The sequence below is a fragment of the Alternaria arbusti genome (genome assembly GCF_024043155.1).
Source record: "Alternaria arbusti strain BMP 1465 chromosome Unknown scaffold_1, whole genome shotgun sequence".
NCBI lineage: Eukaryota > Fungi > Ascomycota > Dothideomycetes > Pleosporales > Pleosporaceae > Alternaria > Alternaria arbusti.
The window spans coordinates 577,165-596,274 of NW_026249941.1; the positions used below are offsets into that span (position 1 = coordinate 577,165).

Below are 19,110 nucleotides of genomic sequence, written 5' to 3' on the forward strand. Positions count from 1 at the left end.
TCCATGATGATCCCACATTACACTTGAACCGAGATTCTTTAGTTCCGGCCCTTCCTTCGTGCGCCTCGTGGTTTGCGAAAGCTAGCCCGGGTGCACTGGGTTGGGGCAGACTTTGGTTTCGATGCGCGAGTAGAAGATAGCTCTGATTTGCACAATATTGCACCAGTAAACCCATTTCCGATGTTACCAGTACTAACGGAGACCAATTAGTTCAACGTACAATAATGTAATATAGTGGTATCTAAAGCGCTGGCACAATGCAAAACGGATGCCGAAAGAAAATTCATCAAAAATAAAACCTAGCTGTTATCTTTCGATCAGAACCACATCAGCGTCTGGTTTACTCTGATCATCTTCCCGTACCTCATCCGGCTGCTCTTTTGGCATTTTGGTCTTCTTTTCCGGTTCCTTGTACCAGACTTCACTTGGGTCTGCCAAGATACTCTTTTGCAGCGCGTCGCTGAACATCTGCATCACACTAGACGCGCTCGCATCTTTGACACGAGTCTTTCCCATGGTTGTGTAGTGCCTAACGAAGTTCCCGTTGCAATCCGATATATCCTTGTTGGCGGTACCAGGACGAGACAACATATCCTGGCGGAAACCGGGCCACCCTACCGCATCGTCGCAGGGTATCGTAACGATCGTTTCTGGCGTCTTGTTGAAGTCGTAGCGGATGTATTCTGAAAAGGCGCGCTGTTCGTGGCTCCATTCGTATCTCCATCTCGCGCAGCCTTTGTAGCGTGTTTCGGATGTACAATCGTGCCACGCATCCAGTAGTTCCAAAGTCGTGGATGAGTTTTGCGCAACCACAAGGCCGGTATTGAGGACGCGCATCCCCTTGCTGTCTAGGCTAATCGAGCCTTCATCGCGGATTTCCTCGGTGTCCCATGGAAGAGCTATGGATGTGTGCTGTTTGATGCCCCAGCGGTTGAACATCCACTCGAAGGGGACATCCGGATGCGCTATCGTAACGTCGGCATCCATTACAATCACGAACTGATATTTAGGTATCAGTTCGCGCAGAACGTGGGGTAATATCCACGTGTTGTAGTGGTCCTTCATGTCGCGCGCTTGATAGAACTTGTAGTCGTAGCCATGGACCATGGCGTACAAATAATGGTTCATGATGGAGTTGGAGACCAGGCCGGCGTCTTCGGTCTTGAGATTTTCCCAATCTAAGCGTTCTGGGTTGAGAAGCTCGTTCTCGCCAGTCGGCACACGCGTGTCGATGTCCACTATCAAGACCTTTTTGCCCAGAGGCTTCGTCCAAATCGTCTCACTTCCACCTTCATAGTATGTACCGGACGGATCAACATATCTGGTCGCGCTCGGATCGTGTTTTATGGACGCAAACAAACTGGCAACCGTGTCTCGGAGGGTTGGGTTCGACGACCTACACTGAGTGTTAGTGAAAGAGGCTCTACACCAGGACCTGTATTGACATACGGACTTGTGATCCTCGCCACGACGAATACACTTTGGTCGCGGAATGCATAGAAAGAAAGTGTTGCCACTATTATGAAAGTAGCAATGGCGACAATATAGGTACGTTGCGCAGCGAGCATGATCAAGGGAGTGACAACCGGGGAAGCAAGAAAGATTACCTGTCCACGGAACCTACGAGATAACGAGTGTTCAAAGGAATGGGATGACGCAGGATAGCATTGGCCCTACGGGGAGCGAGTTGACTATCATCAAGTCGTGCCATTACGCCGAGCTCGCCAGCAATGCGCGTCGCTGGTTCCAACCCTGTCATTTAGCGGAAAGATACACGGTCATTCCATGTGCTACGAGCTAGGCAAGCTCCCAGCACAAGAGATCTGATGAACACCGCCGGCCCGTACGGTAAACCGTTGCGTTTCAGTTCCCTTCTGATAGATTTGGCGAGCGGCTTCCCAAGATCTGCAGGTAGCATCGAACTTGTCGACTCTACGACCGCATTGACATATCATTATAGGAATGAAACGCATCGCTCACTCGCTTTGGGATCGTATGGCAGATTCCCAAGGAGGTCCGTGGTATGACCGTTTACTGATCGCGATCACGGACACACCAATCATTGGTTTCTCGGCCCCATACGGTTACGTGTAACGGCTTCGCGATTGTGGCTGACGACAGGTCTGATGGAAGCTACTAGCGTCGTTGACAGCGTTCTCATCTGATCTCAACAAGGTATGCAAATGACTGTAGCTAGGAGCAAGTACGATGCGCTCAACTCCTTCACACACTTGGGTTGTTAGTATGAAACAGAGGCTTTTTGTCGCAACTCCATCGTACTGCCCTCATTTGAACACGTCCGACACACCAAATTCGGAACAGCTTTTCGACCATAAAACGTTGCGGACCATTGAACGTAGTATGATTACTTCGATACCTGGATAGGAACGTGACGGAGAAGAGGCCGCGCCGCGGATGCGAAGTAGCGCCGATTGATATATCCCGACGCTCCCGTCGCCTTATTCTTAGTTAAACTCAACTTTATTAATCATGTACATAATGCGCAACGCATGTGCAGACGATAGTCATTCGGCATACGCTTCCAGCATCGGTGTTGCAAGTTGTAGTACACTCAGATCAGCGAGGTGATGCTGAACTGAACGAACCGATGCTTGATTGTACAACAATTGCTATCTCGCGCGATGTTACAAATTGCTTTCACATGTAGACAACGACGTAAGAGCGCACGTAAGAATGATGGCATGTCAGCACTAGTGCGCAATGGTCATTTCCGCTCGCAAGACACGGCAATTCGCCATTTTGCATCTACGACGATCGCAATTGCGTACACCGAGATAATTCTGTCGCATTGCGCATACATGTTCCCGTCGCGGCATTCTAGTTCTCCCATTCTTTACTATTCAGACTCTATCGTCTTGCTGTAAAAGCTACCTAGGTACTGCATGTAGTACTCATCGAAGATGAACGGTCCCGAGGTCACGATGACCACAAGTCCTTTTGGAATTCTCGCCCCTAAACATCTCGTTCATTTGAAAAGTTCCCGTCCAATTTACCCAAAGTGTTGTCTGACCAGAGTCTAGCAAGACATCGTACGTTCTTGTTTGAGACGCATGTTGAAGAAAGTAGGCGAGATGACGGTGGGAGAAGCGCCAAGCATCTCGTGACCGAGGCAATTACATAATCCCGTTCAAACTTCCGATCTCCGCCCGCACTCGCTTTCGTTCTCGAGAGCGCGATCCAATTGCGCCACCCCAGCCCGCATTCATCCATCCACTCACGTACAGACGGTACGTGCATCTGAGATCGCGCGAATGCCTAGGTTTGGCTCCAAGAAGACGCGTTCGGGATGCGCACAATGCAAAGCCAGACGCGTCAAGGTAGCCTTCCCTTCCAAATCTGTCGCGTTCGCGTATACTTACCTACATTCAGTGCGATGAGAGTAGACCATGCGGCGCGTGCACGAAGTATCACGTCGAGTGCAGTCTTCTGGGGGTTGCAAGCCAAAGTCCAAGCCGTGTAGACACAACGTCTCCACGTAACGATCCTGCCCCAATAAACGCGTCAACACCCACGAATGGAAATGGAACAACGCCACTGGACACGGGCCTAATCCAAGAGGGGAGCGCATCTCCATTATTAGCAGGTGTCTCAGAAGAAGGCTGGATGCAGGACTTGGAACTGACGCACCATTATACCGCACATGCATATCAAACTATGCCAGGCGCCGAGCACGTGAAGCAAATATGGGGGCTCGCCGTTCCACAAGAAGCCTTCAAGTATCCTTTTCTTTTACACAGCATACTAGCCTTTTCCGCGAACCATCTCGCTTACATCAACACCTCCAGGGCCACCCACTTTCGTATGGCCGCCTCGACACATCAAAGCGCAGCACTGACAGGTCTAAATCATGCCGTCGCAAACATCGGGCCTCTGAATTGCCATGCTATTTTCGCTGCAGCATCAATGACTGTTATCAACGCATTTGCTGACGCGCGTGCGTACAACTTGGATGTTTTGGTGGAGATTTTGCAGTTAGCACGAGGCATGGATTATGTACTCAGCAGTGTGACCGACATGCTGAGAAAAGGTCCCTTCGCAGCCATTGTCCGGCCTGCTGAAGAGATGCCTAAGCCACCGTCCTTATTATCTGCCTTGCTCGTGGACATCCAGGCGCTGAGCTGCCCGACTTCTGCCGACCCATCGCCGGACGACATCAATGCTGCTGGGGCGGCTGAAGTACTTCGAAACGGTCTTCAATATTCGTTGGAAACTTCTACTCATCCAGCCTTGCGGGCGACGATGATATGGCCGATCGCTATCGCGCCGGAGTTCATCGAAGCGCTCAAATCAAGGACACATCCTGGAACTAGGGCCATCTTCAAGCGCTATTGTCAACTCGTGGAGTATGCAAGTAATGACTTCTGGTTCTACACAGGATGGAGGGGGATTTCTCAACACCTGTGATGTGTCATACATGGTAGTCTCTCTATGGTCTCCGCAATGAAGGAACGAAACCACTGATGAGTTAGTCTAATGAACTCTTCTTGGATGAACAACACTGACATCGACAGGTTTACAGACTCAAAACACGACGTGAAAGTACTCATGTCACTACCCGTATTCCACTTGCAGCTCAACGTATGTCTACTGCTTTTCACTGCAGCTTCTTATTGCCATACTGTCGGCTGGGTCAGTCTCTAGAAGCACACAGTGACTTCCACCCTATCAGATTGTAGTAGTGAATCAACATCACGAACGCATCGTGTGTATATAAGCTCCCTGGTGTTGCACCTTTCAACACTCACATCCATACACGACCACCCCCTACCTCTTCGCCCAGCCAACCTGCGCTCTCGGAATTCATCTACCCGACTACCAAAGTACAAGTCATTACACAGAAATTCGAATATGTCAGGCGCATCCTTCTTCAAGGTTTTGGGCCTTGCCACAACGGCATCGGAAACTTCGGTTCGGTCGAGGTTCAAGATTTTAGCACTGGCTTATCATCCCGACAAGACAAATGCAGTCAACAAAGCAGTAGCTACTTCCCGTTTTGTGGAAATACGACAAGCTTATGAATATTGTATGTCTCATCTCGGCCCGGAAGAGGAAGAGGAAGAAGACTACGAGGATGATGATGATGCGGACTGGCGAGGCAAGCTTCCTGCCGGGATATTCGATGCGAACAGCGCATGGTGGGAAGGAATACAGGGCGATGAGCCCATGGTTATCTTGAAATGGGCCGAGGCTTGTGAAAACGCCCATCGCTTCGCTGCCGTGAAGCTCGATGAGGTGGAGCAACGTAAGCTCAATGTCAGTTATCTCAAGGCCTACGAAAACTTCGAATACTGGCGTCGTAAGCATATTGAAAGATATGACGAAGAGGACCGCATACAGCAGGATATCAATGCTCTTCCAGAGCGTCTTCAGGTCCACGTCCGCCGTTCTCTCGAAGCTAAACGAGCTGAGCAGGACTATTGTTATGAACAATACCAGGAAGATCACGACGAGGAACAGTACTTTTGGGAGCAAGAGGCCTTGGAAGATCCCGATTCCATACCTATGCCGACCGACACGTGGCGCTACCGTCACAATGCGGTAGAAAATAGCGCCACCCCCAAACAGCACCTTGTAAATTTCAGGATACAGTGCGCGGCAGTCGAGAAGCGCAACATAGAATGGAAGGAACAGGGCATTGAGTACTATCCTCAAGCGGAGATGGATCGCCGTACCAGGAGGCGCAAAGCCACGGAAGCTAGGCTTCTCGAGGATGTTGCGCGCGCTGAGAAGCAGGCACGCGAACTCAAGCTGATTCAAGATATCAACTCCGCGAAGCGTGTTGACCGCCTTGCCAAAGCAACTGCTACTGAGTTGATAGACGGTATCATACCCCAGTGCCTGGAAGATAGTCCCGAAGACGATGCTGTACCTCACAGCCTGGAAGACCGTGTTGAGGATGAGGGCGCATGATTCATCTTTCCCTCAATTTGTAAGCCATCGAATTTGGACATGGAGGCAGCTGGCTCTCTTCACTCTCACTCCAGCATTCATGACTATCTTCAAGTGATCCCGAAGGAACGTCGAGAGCTCCAATCAGAAAGCATGGATCAGAAATTTTTGAATTCAGGTCTTGCTGCATTGCTCCAACTTTGTCTTTCCACCTTGTGTTGCGTGTTCTACGTGCGCTTTGTATTCCTTTTTCAAGTACAGTCAAATTATCTTTGCAACATTATCTACCTGGCTATAGTCTACGGTGGAGTCAGTCCCCACGCTGCTGGCCTCATGTCAAACTCCGAAACCTCCGAAACCATCTCCGCCGCCTTCGATCCGTAACACTGCCCCACAACCCATAGCGAAGTATCGATACCCGAGCTGACTCCGCCAGCGGTCACAATGCGCACACCCGCCTCGGTGGTACCCGCATCCGACCATCGTTGCCTCACAACGTTGATTTTCGAATCACCGCCCGCAGCTTCATCAGCGAGCGTCTTCTGCAGGTCGAGCGACAGATGATGTGTTGTGACGGTGCGGCCTGCAAGTACCCCAGAAGCCGCCAGTATAAGGCCTCCAGTGCAAACTGATTGCAGGAATCTCTTGCCCGTCTCTTTCCTTGGCTTCGTGTTTGAAAATCGTCGAATGAGCTCAGCCAACTCTTTGCCCTCTTTGCTGCTGATGAGTTGCTTGATGGTTTCGTCGTGCGCGCCGGGAATGACCAGGATGTCGTATTCTTCAATGCGGCTGGACATTTCGGCGAAAGTGGCGTTCGGCAAGTAGACCATGGCTTTGGAGATGGACGTGACGGGGCTCTGATGGGCGAAGGTGGTTACTGAGAAAGGAGCTGGTTTACTCATGTCCATTTCCATGTCGTGGTAGTGGCAGTATATCTCGGCTGGACCTGAGAAATCCAGGAGGTCGCCATCTGGGTAAATGTAAATTGCGACTTTGAATTGAGACATTGTTGCGTTTGGTAATGAGTGAGTTTCTGGCTACATGATTTTATATGGCCTTGCTTTCCCTTTTTATAATCCACCGGCTCATCTCTAGTGTAGTGGTGTGCCTGATCTTTCGTAACACGAGGTGCCCGGATCGGATGTAAGTTTGTGTCCGACTTCCGCGATCGTCAAAGACTCCGCTCCGTATGTTGTACCACGAGCAAGTATGCACTGATTACTGTAGCCTAATATCATCGTGCGATGTACGGTTGGTTTATTTTTTGCAGAGTCGTAGACCACATTTTAGTCATTCGTGCACGTGTCAACATCTGGTGCTGCTGATGTCTGCTACACAAGCACAGTGAATGCGCATGACCACGTCGCATGCTGATCGCGCTCGGACACGATTGTGTCGAACGGAAGATGCCTATATCAATACAGCGCCCACTGAGAGATTGTGTAATCGATCGGAATGAACGCGGTTGAAATATCTGGAGATTGCTGCGGCATATGTCACAAACCTAGCACTGAATTCTGCATGCACTGCTTCAACATGCCCTACTGTTCCTCTGCCTGCCGTGTCGCAGATGCGGAGAAGCATACACCGCTATGCAGTACCTTGCAATACTTCGGACAGAGCGCTCGCCCGTCCTGGTTGTATTCTCGTTGTATCTTCTTCCCAGTTGACTACTCACAGCCACGTTTTGTTTGGCTGAAGTATTACGGGTTACCTTGCCAGCGGCACATTGACCGCGAAGACCTGAGATTGTTTGTAACTGGTGTACCTTCCGGTGGGGACGCAACTTTTGACTGCTTCCGCGAAGGTAACAGGCAACTGCGTGATCGGATCACTGTTCGACATGACAGTAACGCTCTTGGTAACAAGCAACCCTACAACCAATGTGTAATGGCATTGCTTGGTCAGGTGGCTGGTGAGTATTGGAGAGGACCACTGTTGGCTCAGTCTTACAGGTATCGCGTTGATGACGACCTGCATCGATGGCCTACGGGGGATCGAACCGAGGCGAGTGAAGTTTTGATCCCCGTGGATCTCGATACTGCATCCCTGGCGCCGATTCTCTCATTCATGAAATGGAGGGCGACGTCCACGGATGACTATAACTTGACTATCGCTACGGAGGACGCGACGCTTAGAGCGACTATCGTAGGGAACGTTTCTCCAAAGAAAGCTTCACCGAAGAAGTCCTCACCAAAGAAGAAGAAGAAGAAGTGAAATGCAGTTGGTGGTATATCGGTCGAGGCGGAGGATGAGGCCGAGGGCTTTATTAGCTGCAGGAATACACCTGCCGGCGGTTGGGCGAGGCCCTGAACTAGCCGTCGGTCAGGAAGAGAGTGGATTACTGTACCTGGAATGGACATGATAACCGTTTCTAATGGTGATGTTGCGCAGTAAACGTCGCCTACAGTGTGGGGCCTGACGATGTGAAGGTCACCCTGATAATTCGCACGTAAGCTGACACTAACACTCTCAAATGTGATCGTCCTACCTGTGATGTAAGATAGGCGATGTCTGTAATGTACGAGGCGACAAAGGCCAAAGATTTCTCGCGGAAGATAAGTGGCGAACCATTTATGTCGCTGTGACGAGGCTTGTAAATTGATAAGTGTGCCTACCTCGAAGATGTAACATCTTGGCTTAGCACATATAGCGGAGCCTGCAAGCCGATTGCATATCGAAGCAGCTTATCTAGGCGCTAGAAATGGTTCTAGATGATCCTCACCCGTTGTTATGGGTCGATAAGCCGTGGGTATCGTTGCAGTGAGGCCTCGCGTACCTAGAATTGCCTGGTCGATCCGCAAATGCATGCAGCCGGGACTTTCATGGTCCACCATCCAGGCAGACGGAACCCTTATGATTATAATTTTTTCGACAACAAGTAAGCCAACCATTGGTAAGAAGGTGCCTGTGATCAGCATTGACTTCATAGAGACGAAGTGATGCCGTGTCATCTCCGAGTGATCTTACCTGCCTCGTGTTGCAGTGGTGCGCATGCTGACACGATAACGAGCTTGGAAGTCTTCATCCTTCCCACATCCGAGTATTCTTGAGCCGACACTTACCCTATGGCCTTATCATGTTCCTCATCTTAGCATACGCGATGGCAGCAAGCGCCCAGACGCGCTGCGCCGCTGGCCAAGCTTCCATGCACACGCGACGAAGGCACCAAGGCTTCGCACTCCTCCACACAAACGTGGATGATGATTCCCCACAGTGTTCTGTTATCCGTGTCTGGTCCAATAGCGTGTCATGTCTCGAGTGGAGTGGTGTAACCATGGCTTGGCAAAACGCTGCCGGTCAACCGACCCTTGTTCGGCCAAGACAGGACGAGACGGAACTCGGAACGCAACTTTGCTTGTAACCTTCCATTTCGTTCGATAGTCACCAGCGCCGCCAACAGTTCCAAGGGTCGAGTTCCAATGCCTGGGGAGATAGTCTGCACTACTGTCGGGCTTCCTGTCGCGACCTAGACTCAGACATGGCGAATCGATGCCCGCGGATCCAAGTGGCTTGTTCTTGTGATAGGCCGTGGAGACTGGGGTCGGGCGTTGTCTGAAAGTACGGTAGCATCCCGAAGTATTGGTAACAGAATCGTTATCTCTTGGTTGCCACACAAGTGATTTGCAGATACCAAGGGGCGGGGTTCGTGTATAAGATGTCCTGGCTGTGCGTGACCGACTAAGCTGCCTGCTCGACTGCTGTTCCACCACTCTCTCGGAATCCGAAGAAGTCTTTCATTCTTTCCGCCTGCCCAAAATCTGCCAATCATGGGCGAAGCCGGAGAAGTAAAGCACGGCGAGGCTGCTGTTCGCACCACCTCGAGCCCGAACAGCACACCGTCAGAAGACATCATGCCACGGCCGACCGTCGCTGAGGAAGAGAAGAAGACGTTTGTGCAGAGAGTCATGACGCCAGGATCCGTATGGCAGATCATCATCGCCGCTCTTCTGGCCATTGCTATTGGTTTGGCAGTTACCACTACGGTAGACGAAGTACCAGATGCGGCCATCACGATACTTGCCATCCCAGGTAACCTTTGGTTGCGCGCATTGAGGGCAGTCGGTATGTTGCGATGAAACCCCTCTAGATGCGTGAGCTGATTATCGCAGTCCTTCCAATGATCGTCACCGCCATGATCCTGGCAATCCAACGTCTGCGCAATATGACACAGGGAGGAGGTGCAGCGGGTAAACTCGCTCGCTGGACAATTGGCTACTACGTCATCACCACCATCATCGCTGTCGCACACTCTGCCCTGCTAGTCGGCCTGGTCTGGAGTAAACTCATGAACCCAGTCTCAGGAAGTGCTCTGGATCTGGACGACGAGAACAAGGAGCTTGTGGACGAAAGGAAAGAAACTGCCATCCACGATGTCGTCGAAGACATGTTCTTCTCGTTGGTTCCCAACAACATCGTCAACGCCCTGGCGACCGATGCCCTCCTTTCGGTACTTGTCACGGCCGTCGTCCTTGGATATGTCATCAAGCCAGGAGGTGCGATTCATCGAGCCGTAGAAGAAGTCGAAGTTATCGTCCTCAAGGTCATCACAGTTTTGATCCACCTTGCGCCTATTGGAGTGTTCTTCTTGATCATGCCGAATCTGTTCCGTCTCGATATTGCTGAGATTGGGACGAACCTGGGTATTTTGATTGGCGGTACCTTGGTCGGCATGTTCATCCACCTTTTCATTGTAATTCCCATCATTTTCTTCGCGATCACCAGATCCAACCCGTACACGTTCTGGATGAAGATGAGTCCAGCATGGATTACCGCTTGGGGAACCGCCTCTAGCGCTGCGACCTTGCCTGTTACCATTCGCTGTGTTTTGAAGCAGGGTATTCCCATCACAGGTCAGTCTCCATGGTTATAAGTAGTCGATCGCGATCACTGACACACAGTTAGTAACCAAATTTGCCGTACCTCTCGGTTGTTTGATCAACATGGATGGTACTGCGATCTACTTCCCGATCGTCGTCGTATTTTTGGCCGCCACTCAAGGCATCACCCTGAACGCTGCCGATTACATCATTGTCATTCTTCTCTCGACTCTCGCTTCGATCGGAACCACACCTATTCCAAGTTCGAGTTTAGTCTTGGTTGTCATGATTGCTTCCAGTGTCAACATCCCAATCACCGGAATGTACGCCGTCGTCATCGCTATTGACTGGTTCCTCGACCGCTTCCGAACTGCAATGAACGTCAGTTGCGATACTTTCGCAGCCAAGGTGGTCACGCACATAACAGGGATCAAAGACGAAGATGGTCAGTCGTACGATGAGGCCGAGAATGTCGAACCGAACTCGCTCGGACGAACAGATGAGTCCAAAGTTTAGATGCTGTCTCCCCGGTTTAATATAGCGGTCTTGAAATCTCCGAATTCTTCCGAGCTCAATCTTAAGTAATGCAATCCTCTTTCGCTCATACTCAACAGCGTTCCTTCTCTTTGTGATCGTGAATCAAGCTACTCATTTCACGCGATCTGACGGCGTATTTCGTAAGGCCATCGCATCGACCAGCCATGTCGGCATGCCGCGTGACAAGCGGACCTCGGATTGCGCGACTTGGACGATCGGGTCAACAACACAATGAAAAGAATACGCAAAACCAAAGAGTATGTTGTGGAAAAGATGAGCAGTGCTGCAGAGCGTTTGCCGTATATGTCCTCGCTCTTGATATACGCGCGCACGAAGTCTGGAAATGTGGCCGGTCCGGAAAATTAGCCGGCTCGGAAACGTAGTCAGTCCGGAAAAATAGCCTGAAAATCCCCCCTGTGGATCTAGCAGTTGTTCAGGACCGCGTGGTGCTGTAGAGAGACAGCATTCGTGGGTGTTTTCGTGATGACACAGTCGAACACTTCGTCGTGGCGGTCGAGAAGCTGCGCTCCTCTTCGCGCCGAACCACGGGTCTTGGCGCGTTAGCTACTTTCGAACCCAGCCATCATTACGTCATGAACACGAGGCATAATTGAGATGCCCAGGTGTGCCTGCAACAGAAACGAACGCGTTCTAGTCGCGACTCTTAGGCGGAGTGGGTCTATTGAGTGTTGAGGAGATAACTGGCATGGAGGGATGGTCCATGTCGTCGCGTATGACGACGTTCTGGTCCAGCACCGTCCAAGGTACGTGTTCTGACCCCTATCAGTCTTTACTTCCTCATACGAGGGTTTGCATCATCTTATGTTTTCGTTCGAACATTCTCGTACAGCTCAACGCTACGCGATAGTCAACTTTTCGTCTCTAGTCTATCACGCGACGTGGAAAGTCGCGTCGTTGCGCGCGTTGTATGGTATCGCCGACCCTGGTTGATGCACAACCCGTTCGCTTGCAGACCTGTCGCAACCTATACGAACAATATCCGGAGCAATGCACTTAAAAGCACGCGGTGTACATAGGAAGGCTTTCTCGACAGCCTGGTGCCTCGCTGCTACAAGCATCTTCGCCCTTGCTGACCGCTCGCGCATCTGCCATGATGGCTGAAGAAATGATACGTAGCTCAGAGCGCCCATGGCAAACAGGACGCAACAAAGCTCATACTTGGATCGTTGCGCTATCCGCAACCAAGAGACCTCGCCAACCCGATCAATGGCATGGCAAGAGTGCCTCCGGGTTCAAAGGGTACTAGAGCCAGAGTGATAACTAATCCTCATGCTAGCAACAATTTACTTCGGCACGTGGCCTGGAGCTCCAAGAGATGCAAATTGCTGTGAGCAATGGCTACAGGCCCGTTCTTCCACGTACTCAGTTTGCCATACTTCTTGGTAGGTCTCCCCGGATACCAATGTTCTGGAAGATCTGGTTCATGTGCGGAAGCTCTAATTAGTCCATTTGCACCAATCAGCAGCTAGATCGGATGCTTGGCCATTGCGATCACAATATATCGCGGGGAAGACTAATGCGGAGTGCAAGATGATCTCGTGAGATGGCTCTCCGTGTCCAGAGTGGTATAGCGTCAAAATGCTCAGAAACCGAAACGGTACATATCTTTGCAATACGCGTAGAAAATGAGGAAGCACACTCAAGCAGAGAGACCGACCAAGATGTTCTACGGCCTTGCTTCGCTTTTACTGCTAGCTACTAGTACTTCGGCTGCAGTAGTTAGCAGGAAAGCACCCGCTGGCTTTGTCACAGCCAAAGGCAACGCCTTCAAACTAGACGGAAAAGATTTCTACTTCGCAGGCAGCAATGCCTACTACTTTCCCTTCAACGACGTAAGTATATGTCACTTCAGAGTTGGCACACTTACTGAAACCTCACAGCTCCAATCTGATGTAGAGGCTGGCCTGGGTGCCGCTAAGAAGGCTGGACTCAACGTCTTCAGGACATGGGGCTTCAACGACCGGAACAGAACAACACTCGCGAACGGACTACCACAGTACGGTGGCGAAGGTGCCGGTCCCAGTCCAAACATCATGCAATGGTGGAGCAACGGAACACAGGAGATCAACCTAGTACCGTTCGACAAAGTTGTGAAGGCTGCGGAGAAAACTGGCATGAAGCTCATCGTTGCTTTGACGAACAATTGGGCCGACTATGGTGGCATGGATGTCTACACGACCAACCTCGGCTACAAGTACCATGACGATGTAAGTCACACAGTCTTTGCCTACATGATCATAGACTAACATAACCTTCGTTAGTTCTATCATGTCCCAGCCATCAAGAAGGCGTACAAGAAGTACGTCAAGGAGATCGTCAAGCGCTACGCCAAGTCTTCAGCCATTATGGCGTGGGAATTGGCGAACGAACCACGATGCGGTGCTGATGGTGTGCGCAACTTGCCGCGCAGCGAGAACTGCACCCCTGACATGATCACCGAATGGATCGATGAGATGAGCACATACGTCAAGTCACTCGACAAGGACCATCTTGTTACATGGGGTGGTGAAGGAGGGTTCAACAGGCCTAGTGACGATGGCTTCTACAATGGATACGATGGTGGCGACTACGACAAGGAGTTGGCGCTCAAGAACATCGACTTTGGTACCTTTCATACCTATCCCGATTGTACGTATATTTCATTCGACAGGCATCAACACTATCATTCTTTGAGCAACACTGATTAGACTTGCGATAGGGTGGTCCAAGAGCGTCGAATGGGCAAACCAATGGATCATCGATCACGCCGAAGCCTCCCGTGCTGTTGGAAAGCCAGTCGTACACGAAGAGTATGGATGGCTGACCGATGACAAGAGGCAAGAATACCTCAGCAAGACCTCGAATGTCACAAGACTTGAAGCCATCGGACTATGGCAGGCCACCAGCCTGAAGGAGAAGATGCCGGATATGTACTGGCAATTTGGCTACTCCGGCTACTCCTATGGAAGCAATCACGACGACGGATTTACGATCTTTCTGGAGGATGCGGAGGCCAAACAGCTTGTTTACGAGCATGCGAAGAAGGTCAATGCTTTGAACAAGAAGTGAGATGTTGCACTGTTTGGTTTGGCTCGCGCTTGTCTCGCAGCAAACACTTAGTGCCGTATGCACTAGAGCTCTATCTTCCTGCAAAAAGCGTATGTTTGTCCGGTAATGCGTCAGAACTGAGTGGTGTCTTTATGCGAATTGGTTCGGTTTGCGGAGTGTTCCCACAATGTATATAGTCGAATTCTTTCACTTCCTCCCCACGCCACCCATTATTTCGTTCGACATCGTGCGCTGAAAATGGTACAGCAATATACTTCATTGTTTCGAACTACACCAACGTGTTTCTTCGATCCTGCCAAGACGATTAGGTTGCACTCCCCTTCCGTCCGACTACACCACACTAGCTTCCGCTACTACAGCCGCCTGAATCTACACTGTCCTAGGCCTATTATTTTACACCTATTCTCAGGCCATCTCACACACAACCTCAAGTCAGCCACCCGATTCTGTCGACGATGTGCGGCTTCACATGCATTACATACAGCGAGTGCGCCCACACCGCGCTCTCAACGAAGCCCGAGCACACCTCTCTTTGCTTTAACGCGAAAGAAATACATTTGGTCCAAGGCGTCGACTGTGCACCTGCGAACTGTGTCCCGACTGATGACACAGAAACCCCGATTGCCGCTGAGAATACTGTCTTTGATTACTGCGATGACTGCCGAGCCGAAGCACGCGCTGCTAAACCGATTGAGCGCGGCGAAATGGACGACATCGTCCAGGCTCATGCGCACGTAAAAGATGGGGACCTAGGCGTTTATGATGAAGACGAGAATGAGCAGCTGCAAGATTTAGCCACCTACCTCGATACAAAGCATGCTGTTGGCCTGGAGATTGTCCCACAGCTCAAAGCTTTACCATCAAATCCGCTTGCGCTCTCGCATATCACAGACCCCGAGCTTCGCGCCCTTCTGTGTGCACCAGACGTGGAAAAACACTTCACTACTTTCAATTACTGCTCAGAACTCTTTCCAGTCATGGGCAGCTACATCCAACAGCTCGCTCCAAACAAGGTGTTCGTAGAGACATTCGTGTACCTGCGCGACAAGGCGAAGAAAGCAACGACATTACTAGAGTGTTTCCAAATCGTTCTCGAGTGCGTCCTCAACTATGAGCCCTCCCGACCGGAAGAACACTTCAACGGTAGCGAAGCCCGATTGGAGTTCTTTGGCGATATGCTCAAGTGTATGATCACCGATAGGGATCTTGAAGTCCCTCCGATCGCCTTCCATTTCCATGAGAACAGTTTCGCAGTTCCCGACGCCACCCTTCAGCAGCTTGAAGCGGATCAAGACGTGTCGCAAGCTTATACAGAGAAACAGGAGGAGAACTCGCAGACGAAACCATCGCGGAAGGAGCGTGGCATCCTGAACATACATCACCTGGCGTTTGATCCGGAGTCACTGAAAGGACTACTAGATGACGAACCGTCCCGTGACATCGAGGCAGTACATGTCGCGTTTTCGGAAGACGAGAATGCTGTGGGTATAGACGTGGAGGACGAGCAGGGTAACAAGCTCGTTTGGAGAGATGGCAAGTCGCATATCATCTTCGCTGTTACCAAAGCTGAAGACAAGACTGCTGTCAAAGAGATGAACGAGCAACCGACAAAGCCTAAAGATGAGCTTCAGACTGAGCCAACGAAGACGCCAAACCAAATAAAGGGCGGCTTTGGTTTCTATTACTCAGATGAAGAAGATGATACACTCGTTCAGACTGAAGAGGAAACTAAGGGTATTGCGGTCGAGGACAAGGACATCTCTTCAGACCCGTCTCCTTACCTATGCATACCCTCCTCCCCACCCGTATCGGTCGCAGAGTGTTCATTCCAGTCTCCTTCATCCAGTACGTCTAATCCATCCTCACCATCCCTTCCAGCTCTTCCGAACAAACGCGAGAACGAAAGCGCGGAAGCAAGTCAACCCAACAGTGGTTCCTCCTCACCATCGTCTCGTAAGCGCAAGTCGTTATCAAGCAAGTCAAGCGAAGACAACAAAGGCATCAGCAGTGACGAGGAAGAAGACAAACAACACTCCGACCCTCCCATGAAGCGAAGCTGCAGGACCAGTCTATCATCCGATTCTTCATCTTCACGATCTACGACGCCCCTAGAAGCGAAAATGCGCACTTCTCCAGCAACGCCAGCATCACCGTTAGCGGACCTACCTCCTCTACCATCTTCGCCTGCATCTCCAGATAGTTCGTCGTTGTCTTCTGTATCGTCTTATGTGAACTCCACATCATCGTCTCAGTCGCCTCCTGCACCCCTTCCGCCGCAGCCAACGACACCACAGTACCGCATGCAGACGCGTGCTATGACACGCAGTGCAAGTACCACACCGGTGCCTCCGGATGCGGCATCTACGAGAGCAACGCGTTCATCGAGGAAGTGATGAGAGGGAAAGAGCCAGCATAAGAGACAGAGGGGGCTGATGAGATGGATGGAACTGGGGGAGAAGAGGGGAACGAGAAAGAACAAGGCCAGATCTCAGGAAACTGCATAGGAGATATTCGAGCGGCTTGAGGTCTCGTAGATCAGTGTTGTTGTACAGGCTTCCGTCGACAGTTATTGTGTGTTTTGTTACGACTAGTTTCAAGACTATTTCATCCCTTTAGTCAACAAGAGTTTCCAAATATGTGGGCGCGGAAGTTGTGACAAAATTAACGAATTCGTATTCAAGAAGAACGGAAAAGCTTTTGTGGGTATCAAACGACTCACTACGCCTCGGCTAAACCATGCGCATGTATTAGATATGGTGCCGCATGCTCCATAATGACAAGCGTACGCAAGCGCGACGAAACACGATACACGTTGCAGACGTAGCTCATTCAGAGTCGTCACCTCCGCTGTCGCCGCTCTTATCATCCTCCTCGTCTTCCGACCCGCCCTGGACATCGTCGTCATCATCGTCATCGTCATCGTCGTTATCATCGCCGCCAGCCTCTTCCTCGCTGTCATCTTCCAATACAACCTTCTGCTGTGGTACAGGTTTTGCTGCTGCCCTTCGGCTGGGACGACCCGTAGCTGTGACTTCACTGGCCTTTCCCCACGCCGCTTCACCCTCTTTGATTGCCTCGAGGTCTTTCGCGAACTCCCTCTGCTCCTTGATCTTGGCTGCCTTTTCAACTGAGTATTTGCCATCCATGCCCACATCCTTCAGCCAGCCCTTGAGCACGCGGATCTTGTCCTTCGATGTGTCGCACTGGGACAGTTCGGGGTCGCGCGACCAGACTTTTCGGATGCCGCACTTCACGAGCCAGCCTTGGAGTCGCTTGACTTCGGCGGTGTCGGGATCGTCCTCGGTCTTCGCTTTGGGCGCGGCTTTCGGTTTCGCCAGGGCCTTTTCCTTTTTGCCCTTTGCCGCAGGGGCTTTCTTTTTCTTCTTGGGCTCTTCGTCTATGACGCTGGACAGATCACTGTCAGATACGTCGCCCTTTGTGTCTACCTTCTTCGCTGGCTCGGGTTCGACGTCGCTCTCATCGTCGACCGCGGCGCCGGGTCTGGACGTCGGCTTCGGGGAATCCTCCTCGTCTGAGTCTTCCGTCACAGTCTTCTTCCCCCGCCGTACTAGCTTCTTAGGTGGCTCGCTTTCTGCATCGGATATCTCGGCTGGTGGTTCTGAGAGCTCAGCTTCAGATTCTTCGGACTCGGTCTTCGCGCGCTTCTTGGGTTTCTTGGCAGGTGCCGCAGCCTTGCGCTTGGTGCCTCTGGCATTCTCGGTGGCAGCTTTGGTCTTCTTTTCGGCGGGCTTCGCTTTGGGTTTGGGGGCGGCTTTTTTGGGAGTAGGCTGTGGTGATGGCTCATCGGAGCAGAACTTCTCCTATATATTTTTAGTACCTGGTCAGGAATTGGAAGTCGGACTTCATACCACTGCATCTACAATGACTTTCTGCGATTTCTCTTTCCATGTCGAGTCTGTCTTGAAGAAGCCCTCGTCTAGGGCTAGTTCCTTCTCTGCGCGCGCCCGAACGCGCTTCACAGTCAGATCCTCGCTTTTTCCAGATTTGTGGATCGCGATGACAATGTCGCGCAGTTTGTTCGAAATGTTCGCCTCGGAGGGCCGGTCTGCTTCGGAATCCGACATGATGGGCGGCGCGTTCGTAGATGGTGTTGATGATCGACGGCCGTACGCGATAGACGCGGCGGTTAGGGCAGGCACGTCGCCGGTAGCGTACACGTGACTCCGCGGAGAGACCCAATGGCGTCAAGTGGCATCAGGGCCTGCGGGGGATTTGTCGTGTCGAGCCACGGCGATGTATCAGTTGAATCCCAATCCTTCCTGCTGATTGCATGAATCGCACGGTATTGCCAATGCAGATGCCCATAGATGATGCTGGGCGCCGCCCTTTGACGTCGAGTTGGTCTGTGAGCGCCCCGCGTCTGCTGGGTTGGGCAGCTCCACGACCGACGTCACATTTATTCCCAAGTTTCACACAGACACCGCCAGCTTCATTCAGTGTTTTCCAACGCGGCCTACACCTGTCAGCGACCGAGCTGCATGCCGCCAGTCCCGACCGCCCCTAGCCCCAGTCATCTTTAACTTTAGCATCTGCCCGGGTTGTAACTGCGCCCTGCCGTCTGCCAACTCTGGACGCTTGAGCTCGGAACCTGCGAGAAGCCGCCTCCACCTTCGAGCGGGCCTTGATCTATTATCATTCTTTCGTCACGCCAGCACCACAATTAAAATAACTGATCCCTCCCCCCTCGCGCCAAAGGAAACCTACCCACACCGCCTGCTCACCGGCCCCAGCCACGTTGCGGAGGTGAATGCTG

The 19,110-nt window shown here is 51.4% G+C and overlaps 7 protein-coding genes across 7 annotated transcripts; 4 read left to right on the top strand and 3 right to left on the bottom strand.

Moving 5' to 3' along the window:
- Nucleotides 1-306: 306 nt before the first annotated feature.
- Nucleotides 307-1,568, bottom strand: J4E86_000221 (uncharacterized protein; the record flags this gene model as incomplete). The annotated part of the gene is made up of 2 exons (XM_051440797.1): nt 307-1,396; nt 1,450-1,568. The coding sequence occupies 2 exons, from the start codon at nt 1,566-1,568 to the stop codon at nt 307-309; spliced, it is 1,209 nt and encodes a 402-aa protein (XP_051306968.1).
- A 3,301-nt stretch (nt 1,569-4,869) lies between these two features.
- Nucleotides 4,870-5,931, top strand: J4E86_000222 (uncharacterized protein; the record flags this gene model as incomplete). Its single annotated transcript, XM_051440798.1, has 1 exon — nt 4,870-5,931. One exon carries the CDS (start codon nt 4,870-4,872, stop codon nt 5,929-5,931), a length of 1,062 nt encoding a protein of 353 aa, XP_051306969.1.
- Nucleotides 5,932-6,209: 278 nt separating this feature from the next.
- On the bottom strand, nt 6,210-6,917 carry J4E86_000223 (uncharacterized protein; the record flags this gene model as incomplete). Its single annotated transcript, XM_051440799.1, has 1 exon — nt 6,210-6,917. The coding sequence occupies one exon, from the start codon at nt 6,915-6,917 to the stop codon at nt 6,210-6,212; it is 708 nt and encodes a 235-aa protein (XP_051306970.1).
- Nucleotides 6,918-9,680: 2,763 nt separating this feature from the next.
- Nucleotides 9,681-11,246, top strand: J4E86_000224 (uncharacterized protein; the record flags this gene model as incomplete). Its single annotated transcript, XM_051440800.1, has 3 exons — nt 9,681-9,975; nt 10,023-10,763; nt 10,816-11,246. The coding sequence occupies 3 exons, from the start codon at nt 9,681-9,683 to the stop codon at nt 11,244-11,246; spliced, it is 1,467 nt and encodes a 488-aa protein (XP_051306971.1).
- A 1,703-nt stretch (nt 11,247-12,949) lies between these two features.
- On the top strand, nt 12,950-14,336 carry J4E86_000225 (uncharacterized protein; the record flags this gene model as incomplete). Its single annotated transcript, XM_051440801.1, has 4 exons — nt 12,950-13,120; nt 13,169-13,495; nt 13,550-13,916; nt 13,987-14,336. 4 exons carry the CDS (start codon nt 12,950-12,952, stop codon nt 14,334-14,336), a joined length of 1,215 nt encoding a protein of 404 aa, XP_051306972.1.
- A 455-nt stretch (nt 14,337-14,791) lies between these two features.
- On the top strand, nt 14,792-16,752 carry J4E86_000226 (uncharacterized protein; the record flags this gene model as incomplete). Its single annotated transcript, XM_051440802.1, has 3 exons — nt 14,792-16,181; nt 16,388-16,488; nt 16,663-16,752. 3 exons carry the CDS (start codon nt 14,792-14,794, stop codon nt 16,750-16,752), a joined length of 1,581 nt encoding a protein of 526 aa, XP_051306973.1.
- Nucleotides 16,753-17,161: 409 nt separating this feature from the next.
- Nucleotides 17,162-18,421, bottom strand: J4E86_000227 (uncharacterized protein; the record flags this gene model as incomplete). The annotated part of the gene is made up of 2 exons (XM_051440803.1): nt 17,162-18,157; nt 18,206-18,421. 2 exons carry the CDS (start codon nt 18,419-18,421, stop codon nt 17,162-17,164), a joined length of 1,212 nt encoding a protein of 403 aa, XP_051306974.1.
- Nucleotides 18,422-19,110: the final 689 nt, after the last annotated feature.